The 12,489-nt window shown below is 41.1% G+C and overlaps 1 protein-coding gene across 4 annotated transcripts in view; it reads right to left on the bottom strand.

Moving 5' to 3' along the window:
* CAMSAP2 (calmodulin regulated spectrin associated protein family member 2) overlaps positions 1-12,489 on the bottom strand; it is an 83,217-nt gene that overhangs the window by 51,898 nt on the left and 18,830 nt on the right. For all 4 annotated transcript variants that reach the window (XM_055144327.1, XM_055144328.1, XM_055144329.1 and 1 more), the window contains exon 2: positions 4,428-4,687. In XM_055144327.1, coding sequence (XP_055000302.1) covers positions 4,428-4,687 — 260 coding nt within the window. The remainder of the gene's footprint in view (positions 1-4,427; positions 4,688-12,489) is intronic.

Genomic DNA, 12,489 nt, shown 5'->3' with positions numbered 1-12,489 from the left:
CAGTATCAGTACATTGGTGAGGAGAAAAATAGAAGAAAAAGGGGGGAAAAAAAGGACAGCAGATACTCTTAAGATAAGCTTCTCTGTTCTTAACACTTTCCATGTATCCAGAAAAAATAGTAACTATTTCACACAATCTTAAAAATGAAAAACACACCCAGAGGCCAGAGAGACAGTATAAGGATTAAGTCCCTTGACTTGCACGCTGATTAACCCTGGGTTTGATCCCCAGCACGGCATATGGGCTGAACAGAGTCAGGAGTGACCACTGAGCATTCCCAGGTTTGGCCCAATTCCCCCTGCACCACTCCCCGCAAAGAAACACATCCAGGGGCTGGAGCAATAGTACAGCGGGTAGGGCGTTTGCCTTGCACGCAGCAGACCTGGGTTCGATTCCCACATCCCATATGGTCCTCTGAGCAGTGCCAGGGGTGATTCCTGAGTACAGAGCCAGGAGTAACCCTTGTGCATTTCCAGGTGTGACCCAAAGAGCAAAAAACAACAAACAAAAAAAACAAAAACAAAAACAAAAAAAACGAAAGAAACACATCCACTCAAAGAAAAAAAAAACCCACATCAATTACAACTTGGCTCCATCCTCTATGAGCAACCATCCAACCCAAGGGTTACTTCCATGTTACATGAAACATAAACTTCAAGATAGGAACAATATGCTGAAATTACTTTAAAAAGAAATCTGGGTAAATTAAACTACCAAAACTTCAAACCAACTGGCAGAAGGGAAGGCAGAAGACCACTTATCCTTTCCTCTACCACTCCACTTCCCATTTCCAGCAACTCCTCTATCCTGTCCCTATTACTTTCCTATATTCTAGGCAAAGGCAGAAATCAAAGTTTCACAAGAACCTGAGAAAAAGTATGCTTTTTTAAAGCAAAGACAGATGGCTTGAGTCCTGCCTTCACTACCTGCTGTGATCTTAAACATGATATTCTCACAGCCTCAGTTTCCTCATAAGCAGAACAAAGCCATCATATTTTTTCTCAGAGGCTGTTCTAAGAATCAAGATGAGTCTGAGATGCAAAGTATAAGCACACTGCTTGGCAGAGTAAACTAGAAAAAAAGAGCTACGAGTCTAGTAAGTAACAAGAATAAATCACAAAGATCTGAAAATGAGCTGAAGTAAGTTACACTGATCGTATATCCATACATAAAATATTAAATGGTGTTTTGAAATATTTTAATGTAAGCAGGAAAACCAAAAAACAAAAAGGTAAAATAATGTATTCCATAATCCTGTAATACACATGCCCACATAATACACAAATCCCCAACTGCTTCACAGTCTCTTCATAATGTAGCCCTCCCTTTTTAGCTTCACGTCATTATGCTTCCATGTATGTAACACTAACTTAAAATATATAATAGTCAACTTGAATCAAACTATTCCTTTAATCTGATCACATTCTTCATCTATGTTCTATCCACTACTGATTTGAATGTAATATACATGGACAGAAGATATCAAAGACAATGTGAATTAAAAATGAGGTCTATGTAATATAAAACTACCTACAAATAACAGAATTCAAATTGGATTTCTAATAATAGAAAACAGAAAAATATTTAACACTATGCATCAACAATAGCTATAAAAATTTAAGATAATTTCTGATGTTCCCCAGCAGAATATCCACCATATATATATATATATATATATATATATATATATATATATTCCCAATGCTGATCAGCTACACTTATATTTAGATCACTTATCTCATTCCAATTAGTTCTTTCCCAGACATGTTCCATCTTACTTGTTAAGCTTACATCATTCAAGTAAAGGTCAGTGGCCAGCTAAATGCACAGAACTGCCAGAAAAATGAGAGAGAGCATATTCTCTGTTGTCTGCATCATAATTTGAGAAGGAAGGGAGGGAGGGAGGGCGAGAAAAGCCAGGAAGATGGGATAGTAGGGAAGGCCTACCTTTGAGTACTGTTTATGAGGCTCCCTAGGTCAAAACATACGGTTTTAAAGAAGGAAACAGCCTAAAGCAAAGAGGTTATTACCTCATTAACTAATAGATTTGGAAAGCAAATTTTTGTCCATAAGTTTCATGACTTCATAATTTATTAATAAATTTCTCTACAAAAATTATACTCTTCCCTACCTCTGAAGACTAGTCTCATAGAATAGTATGACTTAATGTGAAAAACCACTTATCTTTCTAATATTAATTTTTTTTTTAGCTTTTTGGGTCACACCAGCAATGCTCAGGGGTTACTCCTGGCTCTGCACTCAGGAATTACTCCTGGCGGTGCTGGGGGACCATTTGGGATTCTGGGTATTGAAGCCGGGTCGGCCATGTGCAAGGCAAATGCCCTACCTGCTGTGCTATCACGCCACCCTCTAATATTATTCTTGTGGTTACTAAGCATCTGAAAACAAAATAATGTGGCACACCAAAGCAATATACAATGAACTTGGACATTTTGGGTTTGTCTTTGAAATGTATCCTAAGAGAGTTCTTATATGTGTGTTCCAGGCCTGGTTAGAATTTTTCTTTTTTCTTTGTTTTTTTGGCCACACCCTGCTGTGCTCTCAGGGCTTACTCCTAGCTCTGTGCTCAGGAATCACTCCTGGCTATGCTCAGGGGACCATAGCATACGAGCATCTTACTTGATATACTATCCCTCTAGCTCCAAGCTTGGAGTTCTTTCTTAACTGTATTCCTCCACAGAATAAATTAATTTTTTTTGTTTTTTTTTTGGGGGTCACGCCTGGCGATGCACAGGGGTTACTCCTGGCTTTGCACTCAGGAATTACCCCTGGCAGTGCTCAGGGGACCATATGGGATGCTGGGATTCGAACCCGGGTCGGCCGGGTGCATGGCAAACGCCCTACCCGCTGTGCTATTGTCCCAGCCCCTAAATTAATTTCTTGGGGTCACACCCGGCGATACACAGGGGTTACTCCTGGCTCATGCACTCAGGAATTTCTCCTGGTGTTGCTCGGGGGACCATGTGGGATGCTGGGATTCGAACCTGGGTTGGCCGCGTGCAACGCCCTACCCGCTGTGCTATTGCTCCAGCCCCGATTAATTTCTATTAAATAAACTAAATTATCTGATATGCAGAAATTTACCAAAAGGACGTTCAAACTGCAAATAAACAGAAAAACCTCACATTTTCCCAAATAATAAAATCAAGGACTTGGGATGTAGCCAAGCACTAGGACACCCGAGTTCAACTCCCAACACCACAGTAACAGAATTAATTAAAGAAAGAATCAAAGGGGCAGAGAGCTAGCTGCATACATGGTTTGCATACAGGAGACCTGGATTTGATTCCCAGCACCACATGGTTCCCAGAGCACCATCAGGAGTGACCCCTAGTTCAGACCCAGGAATAGTTCATAAGTACCATCAGATGTGGCACTTAAAATCAAACCAATAAAACAGGAAAAAGGAATAAAATCAAGAGTGTACCTTCATTATCTTCTAGTCTCTATGATAGAAAAATAATCTTTAAGATTGAATAAAAGTTGGGGCAGAGATGTAGCTCAATAGTAGGCACTTATCTTGCATGTGAGTCCCTAGGTTCTATTCCTGACACCACAAAAAGGAAATACAAAGTAAACTGAATAAAAATCACTTTAAAGTAGTATTGAAAACTGTGTAGTTCATCCTTTTCGGTACTAGATGAGACAAAAAAATTCCAAAATACTTTATTAAAATATTCCTGAATTTGGAAATGGAAGTGAGTAAGAAAGTTTTTACACTGTAGTTGAAGACAATCCAATTTAAAAACCCATTTTCCTATTTTGACCACATGACCTCATATCTTTTCATTCTCAGCAATGGAAAGCAAATTATCCAATGCCGCCTTTCCAGCAGGTCTGACTTTGTGAAGGGGGGGGTGGACTCCAAACAATTATTGTGAGTTTTTTGTTGGAATATTGAATGTAATAAAACTAAAGAGAAAGTAAAATGAAATTTATCAGCTACACAGGCGGGGTCGGGGGCTGGGGGTGGGGGCTGGGGGTGGGGGCTGGGGGGAGGTTTACTGTGGTTCTTGGTGGTGGAATCTGTGCACTGGTGAAGGGATGGGTGTTTGAGCATTGTGTAACTGAGACTTGAGCCTGAACGCTTTGTAAACTTCCACATGGTGATTCAATAATAAATAAATAAATAAATAATAAATTTAAAAAAAAAAATAAAAAAATAAAAACCCATTTTCCTGTTTTATAATACAATTCACAACCAAAAGTACGCACTTCAGAGGCCGGAGAGACAGCACAGAGGTTAAGGTAACTGGTCTCACACGTAGCTGACACCAGGTTAGTCTCCAGTCTCCAGTACTACACAAGGTCATTTGAGCATCCCAAGCACAGAGCCACACCCTCCCGACCTCCTCACAAAAGTATGCTCTTTAAATAAACTAATCTTGCTTATGTAAATACTCACCATCTGTATGGGTTTCTTGTGGAGATCTCGTTCAGTTACCAATTTTTCCTGATCAGTGACATAAAGACCCTTCTGTGCGAGAGCCTGGATTACAGCATCGTGGCCTAAGAGGGGTTTTGCTGCATCACTCTTGAGAATGAGACTCCCAGCACGACAGTACAGTTCAGCCGACAGGAGCAAATTAACAACAGGTGGCTTGATGTGCTCTTGGTCATACTGATCAATGTAGAATGGTTCTCGAAGTTCCTCTGGCACATTGTCTATAAGAATGAAAAGTAAAATTCTGGTAAGATTTTAATAAATGAAAACATAATTTACTTAATTGTTTGGAAGTTATGATTCCTTTAAATTAACAATGACCTTTGAATAAAAAGATGATTTATTAGACCTTGGTAAATAATCTGAAATGAGAGCTGAGCATTTACAAGGCTGGGGAGACAGTAAGGCAAGTGCGGTGCTTGCCCTGCACGAGGCTGACCTGGGCTTGATCCTCTGAGCCCACCAGAAGTGATCCGTGAATGTAAAGTCAGAAGTAACCCCCGAGCACTGCGAACTGTGGCCCAAAAAAACAAACAAAAATTTTCCTTTCAGAAGACACTGTTCTGCGCATATTCTAAAAAGAGATTATAAAGCAAACAAGGAGAAAGTTGAGTTCAGTATTCCCAAGTGCATACTAGAACACAGAGATATAACTAGAAGAATCTGAAAAACTCTTCTTAGTGAACACCCTCACATTTGACAATCAACAAGAAATACTGGATAATGACTATTTCAGGAAATTGCTAGGCTTTGCCACCACAGAATATAAAAATCCTTTGCCCACAGATTTATACTCAGGTGCAATACAAAAACTACCTAGCTCACTGTGTTCCTCCTGCCTTAAGGCCTGTCTCTTATTTTCTGCCTAGTTTGTTCAGATGAGAGTCATCTGAAGGTTTCGTTTAGGGGATAGCTAAATTCCTTGCACTAAGAAACCACTGCTATTTCCGGGCAAGAGAGACATTAAGTGGGTAGGAGCTTGCATGCAGCCAAGCCCAGGTTCAAACTGCACATGGTCCCCTGTCTAGGCAAGCATGGCCATGAGTGACCCCTGAGCCCAGACCCAGGACTAAGTCCTGTGCATTACCAGGTGCTCACGACTCAAAACAAAGCAAGCAAACAAAAAACCTAGTATTTTTCATCTTCTTCATGGAAGATGACCCTAACCCATCCTAATTCAAAAGACTTCCTATGCAAATCCCACCGATCCGTTCAAGAAAGACACAGAAATGGAGTAGTTTACAAATAGGACATGAAAATAAAACCTAGATTTCCTTTGGGAAAAAGTTTCCTATCTGCTAGTCACTGCCTTTGAACGATGTCAGGTCTCACTCTCCCAATGCCTGCTTCCAAACCAACCTGAGGAAACGTTTCCACGTCTGATGGCAGGAAGATTACTAAACAAAATGCTTCTCACAGTCTTACAATTCTTTTCACTTGTGTTTATGTCACATCCCAGTGGTGCTCAGCTAACAAAATGGGGTACCAGGGGCTGAACCCAGGTTGGCTGTGTGCAAAGCTACTAGCCATACCCACTGTACTTATAGTTCCAGCCACTGTCATACAAATTTTCTGACCTTTTCTACCCTACATTTCTTCTTCCTCCTCCCTAGTCAGTACCTAGACTATATGCTTTTCATCAAAGCCAGGATAAGAATAAGGAGGGAAGGGAATCCAAAAAGTTAATGAGGAGCTGTACTCATAGAATCTCACAGCTCTGGCCTTACTTGCCAATCTTCTTTGAAAAGTGAGGTTTTTCCAGGTGACTAGTTAAAGAAACTTTGGTACAACTACACAATGGAATACTATGCAGCTGTTAGGAGAGGTGAAGTCATGAAATTTGCTTATAAATGGATAAACATGGAGAGTATCACGCTAAGTGAAATGAGTCAGAAAGAGAGGGACAGACATAGAGGGACTGCACTCATTTGTGGAGTGTAGGGTAACATCACATGAGGCTGACAGCCAAGGACAGTAGATACAAGGGCCAGGGGGATTGCCCCATAGCTGGAAGACTGCTTCATGAGTGGAGGGGAGAAGGCAGATGGAACAGAGAAGGGATCACTATGAAAATGATGGCTAGAGGAACCAGTTGGGATGGGAGATGTTTACTGAAAGTAGATAATGGACCAAACATGATGACCTCTCAGTGTCTGTGTTGCAAGCTATAATGCTCAAAAGTAGAGAGAGTATAGGGCATATTGTCTGCCTTAGAGGCAGGGGGAGGGTGGGTAAGGGAGGGGGTATACCTGGGATATTGGTGGTGGGGAATGTGCACTGGTGGATGGACGGGTGTTTGATCATTGTGAGATTGTAACCCAAACATGAAAGCTTGTAACTATCTCACGGTGATTCAATAAAATTTAAAAAATTGAAAAAAAAAAAAGAAACGTGAGGTTTTCAGGGCAGCCATTACGCTTGATTTCAGGACTCTCCGACAAAAGAAGATTAAGAAGTTAGAGGGTCTTGATGTAGTTTCAATGAGACCTCAGTAACGTTACAGTGGGAGTGGAAAGGTGAAGTGCCAGGTGAATTTAGCCAGTCAATTTAAATCTCCCTCATCAAACAAGTAGCCAATCAAAATCCATAATGACATGGCAAGGGGTGGGAAATGGCAGCAAATAAAAGGAAGCCCAAGTCCCCCCACCACCACCATTTTCTCTCTTCCTCCCTCCTTCCTTTTGAGGGCAAACCAGGCAGTGCTCAGAGGCACTGCACATTTCTTAGGTCTGCTCTTAGCAGTTTTTGGAGGGTGGGGGGCATGCCAGTGACTGAATCAAAGGGGCTCCCATATGCAGAACATGTGTACTAACTCTCTGAGCCATATCTCCAGTCCCAAAGTAGTATTCCTTAAAACAAGAGCTCTTTACCTATTAGCTAAGAAGGAAACGCCAGCAGTCCTACAGGAGCAGAGTGACATTTTGAGGGTACTGTCTGGGGACAATGTGGAACTCAGTATCAATGGTGGTAAAAGTCAGAGGTCCCAGTGGAAGGTGTGGTTTTGGAATGCTATATGCATAAAATTCTATTATTAAACATATTATAAATTACAGAGCCTCCAATAAAATACTTTAAAATCAGAGATAAGATGACAGAGAATTTAGTCAGTCACTTTAAAGGACATGAAGTTGATAGCAGTAGTGAAAGCAGGAAGTAAGGGCAGAAGAGTTTGCTAAAGACAAACCCAAAAATTCCATGAATAAACCAAAGAGAGGAGTTGGCAACTAATGGACAAGTCTGGTTACCGAGATAGTGTACAATAAAGGAGAGAATCCATTCCTGAGTGGGGATGTGCACGATCCCAGAGTGGAGAGCACCACTGAAGAAAGAAGTTACACACCCCAACAGGGAATGTGGGAAACAAGGCCTAGAATGGAATATCTGTGTTACCTGGGAAATGGAGATATGATTATTAGAAAAAGGAAAACCAAAGGAAGCATGAGTTCTAGAATCACAAACCCATGTTGAATCTGATGGGATAATATTTCAGCAATAACAACCAAGTTGGAGTGCAGAGGTTTGGCTCAAATATTAAGAGCACATGTCTAGTATGAGAGAGCCCCTGAATTTGATTCCCAGGTCTATATGCTCTGTTCCCTAACTCCCAGAACTATCACATGTGACCAAGTACCAAAGACAAAAACTAGTGAGGACAGAACATCATTGGGAAGAGCCGTATTACTTAAAATAAAAACAAAAAACCTCTAAGTGGGAATACCCAAACAGCAGCTGTTCATACAGGACTCTCAAAAAAAGGTCATGTGGACCTATCAATTTGGGATTTTGGTGACATCTAAAGATACGTTTACTTTAACATAAACAAATGGGACTACATAAAACCAAGAAGCTTCTGCATTTCAAAAGAAACAGTGACCAAAATACAGAGCAAGCCCACAGAATGGGCAAAAATATTTACCCAATACCCATCTGATAAGGGATTAATATCCAGGATATACCACACTTGCAGAATTGTACAAGAAAAAACCTCTAACCCAACCAAAAAATGGGAAGAAATGAACAGAAGCTTCCTCAAAAAAAGAAATACAAATGGCCTAAAGGCACATGAAAAAATGCTCCACATTCTAGTCATCAGGAAGATGCAAACCAAAACAACAACAATGGAATATCATCTCATACCACAGAAACTGGCACACATTCAAAAGAACAAAAGCAACCAGTGCTGGCGTGGATGTAGGGAAAAGGGACACTCTTTCACTGTTGGTGGGAATGCTGACTGGCCCAGCATTTCTGGAAAACAATATGAACAGTCCTTCAAAAACCAGAAATTGAGCTTCCATTTAACCCCGCAATACCACTTCTGGGAATATATTCTGAAGGTGCAAAAAAGCACAGTAGAAATGACATCTGTACCTATATGTTCACTGCACCACTGTTCACAATAGCCAAAATATGAAAACAACCCAAGTGCCCAAGAACAGATGACTAGTTAAAGAAACTTTGGTATATCTAAACAGTGGAATACTATGAAACTGTTAGGAGAGATGAAGTCATGAAATTTGCTTGTAAGTGGATAGATATGGGGAGTATCATGCTAAGTGAAATGAGTCAGAAAGAGAGCGACAGATATAAAAGGACTGCACTCATTTGTGGAGTATAAAATAACATAACATGAGACTGACACACAAGGACAGTAGATACAGAGGCCAGGAATATTGCTCCATAGTTGGAAGCCTGCCTCCTGGGTGCAGGAAGGGGTGTGTGTGTGGGGGGGGGGGGGGGAAGAAGGCAGCTGGAATAGAGAAGGGATCACTAAGAAAATGATGGTTGGAGGAATTGGTTGGGATGGGAGATGTTTACTGAAAGTAGATAAAGGACCAATATGATAACCTCTTAGTATCTGTATTACAAATCACAGTGCCCAAAAGTAGAGAGAGTATGGGGAATATTATCTGCCACGGAGGAGATGGGAGGGTGGGAAAGGGGAGGTATATTGGCGATATTGGTGGTGGGGAATGTGCACTGGTGGAGGGATGGGTGCTTGATCATTATGTGATTTAACTCAAACATGAAAGCTTGTAACTATATCTCATGGTGATTCAATAAAATAAAAAATATATATATATTTACTTAATAATGAAAAAACACCTCCCTTCATAGTTTCATTAGCCAGCAGTGAGACAGCTCTAAACTTAACAGCTTTGGGGGCCAGAGCAGCAATAGTATAGCACTTAGGTGCCTGCCTTGCATACAGCTAACCTGCGTTAGAACCTCTGGCACCACATATGGTCCCCTAAGCCTCACCAAAACTGATCCCTGGGCACAGAGCCAGGAGTAAGCCCTGAGCATCACTAAGTGTGGCCCCAAAATCAAAACCAAAAATAAAAAGAATACTTAGTACCACAAATGAGCCCCCAAGCACCACCAGGAGGCACTACTGACACAGAGCCAGGATACCTAGTGCAGCAAGGGTATGGAAAAAAAAAAAACTCACAAAAAAATGAGGAACAAAACAAAAAAAGTTTACTGCAAGGGAGATAGTCCAACACAGAGTCAAGAGGAAGGAGCCTCCAAGCACTGGCCCCAAAATGCGCGGGGACACACAAACACACACACACACACACACACACACACAATTCCTGGCAGGCTCAAGAGACCATATGCAAACACACACACACACACACACACAGAGACACACAGACAGACAGACAGACAGACACACACACACACACACACACACCCCACCCCCCCATTCCTGTCAGGCTCAAGAGACCATATGTGGTGCCAGATAAGTGACCTACCCACTGTACCAGTAAAACAAAACTCTAGCACCAATTAAACAAAAGATATTTTTTTAAAGGTTTGCCAAGATCACAAGAGTTAAAATGAAAGAGAAAGACATATAACTCTGGCTATTTCCTTCCACTTTACTGAGGCATAACATTAAGCCTAAAATATAAAAGCTTAAGGTTTATTTATTTTGGGGGGCCACACCTGGTGATGTTCAGGGACTTATTCTTGACTCTACACTCCCTCAAGAATCATTTCTTGTGGGGCTGGTGAGAGGATGGAACCTGGGTCAGCTGTGTGTAAATAAAGTGTCCTACCAGCTATATTCTCTCTCTGGTACCTGAAAATTTAATTTTTTTTTTTTTAAAGATCCTAAAGCACAGTGGCAGAGGTTTTGACTCCCTAGTGGAGAGGCTTTGAAGTAGTATTACAAGTGTGAAGTAACAATATGAGTATTACAGTTAAATCACATCATCTCAATACAAAGAGAAAAAAAAATCTACTACGAAAATTTACATTCTAAAACTAAAAAAGTAACCCTTTCTGACAGTATGTACAATGTTGACTTATAATGATGATTTCATCAAACTTACAAAATGTTTGTGATGCAATGCTACTTCATTTAAAAAAAAATTTAAGTCCTGGGGCCAGAGCTATAGCACAGTGGGTAGGGCGTTTGCCTTGCACGGGGCCGATACAGGTTTGATTCCCAGCATCCTGCATGGTCCCCTGAGCACCACGAGGAGTAACCCCTGAGCATCACGGGTGTGACCCAAAAAACCATCATCATCATCATCATCATCATCATCATCATCATCATCATCATCATCATCATATCATCGAATTTCTCGAGCGGTCTCAGTAACCTCTCCATTCGTCCTAGCCCTGAGATTTTAGACGCCTCTCTTTATTTGTCCTTCCCAACGATGCCACATTTGAGGCTCTTTCAGGGTCAGGGGAATGAGACCCAGCAGACCCAAAAAACAAAAACAAACAAACAAACAAAAATTACATCCCAAAACAAGGAAAAAGCTAAGAATCCATAGCAAGTCAAAGAATGTTTCAAGAATTTGACAAAAAGAGATTTCTCCATCCCCAAAAGAATGCAAAGCTGCATACTGAGTATTTTAAAATAAGTCACTTTGGAAAAACAAGTCTTTAAGAACTAAATATACTTAAGACTTTGAAAATGTCTATCACATTGCCAAGGGTACAAGAATATATTTTAGGAAAAAAAAATTATTTTTCTTGGCCACATCCAGCAGTGCTCAGGGCTTACCCTGGCTTTGTGACCAGGGATCACTCTTGGCAGAATTCAGGAGACCATAAGGAGTGCCAGGGATAGGACCCTGGTTGGCCTCATGCAAGGCAAGCACCCTAACTGCAGTATTATCGCTCGGTTTCTTTAAGAAAAAGTTTGGACTTGTAACACCTTTTAAAATAAAGTAACTGATGGGGTCAGAGTCAGAGTACAGCAGGAAGGGTACTTACTTGCCTTGCACACAGATGACATGGGTTTGGTCCCTGGCACCCTGACGGTCCCAAGTCCTCCAGGAGTGATCTCTCAGTACAGAGCCAGGAGTGAGCCCTGAGCACTACTGGGTGTGGTCCAATCTCCCTCCTATACATAAGTAAATGAACTGCATACCTTATTAGAAGATAAATAGCAAAACTAAAGAGGCTTTACTCTCTCCCTACTCTCCCAAGAACAGCCAGAGGTAGCACTGGTGGGCACCAGCACTCCTGGGAGTTCAAAAAATAAAAACGGGGCAAAGGAGATAGCTCAAAGGACTAGTACACATGCTGTTCAATCTTAGAATCGCAAGGACCTCTCCCCATCCCTACCCACCCTTCCCCCTCAAGCACTTCTATGAGCAAACTCCCTATCAACATTCTGGGAGTAGCCTAAACAACTCAGGATGTGGCTCCAAAAAACAAACAACCAAAAATAAATTAATATTTAAGGAGAGGTGAAACACCACTCCTAAAATTGCAAAGGATAAGAGACAAGTTTTTCTTGTGCACCAGGATATAAGCAGAACCTACCTTAATCATGTTATTATAAATCCTAATTTGATCTAAGTTTTGAAATTAACAATCACCTGAAATGCTTGAGGTACAGGTACAGGGAGTAGAGATAGTATTGCTCAAGGCAATTTTCTATAAAGCTGGCCTGGTTAGTTACTAGTTGCATCCACACACCACTACATGATACAGATTTCAAAAGTAGGGTGGAGGGCTGGAGAAAGAGTAAAGTAGGCATAGTATTTGACAT

This window comes from Sorex araneus, chromosome 7, assembly GCF_027595985.1.
Source record: "Sorex araneus isolate mSorAra2 chromosome 7, mSorAra2.pri, whole genome shotgun sequence".
Classification (NCBI taxonomy): domain Eukaryota; kingdom Metazoa; phylum Chordata; class Mammalia; order Eulipotyphla; family Soricidae; genus Sorex; species Sorex araneus.
This window is presented reverse-complemented; position numbering and strand designations above follow the sequence as displayed.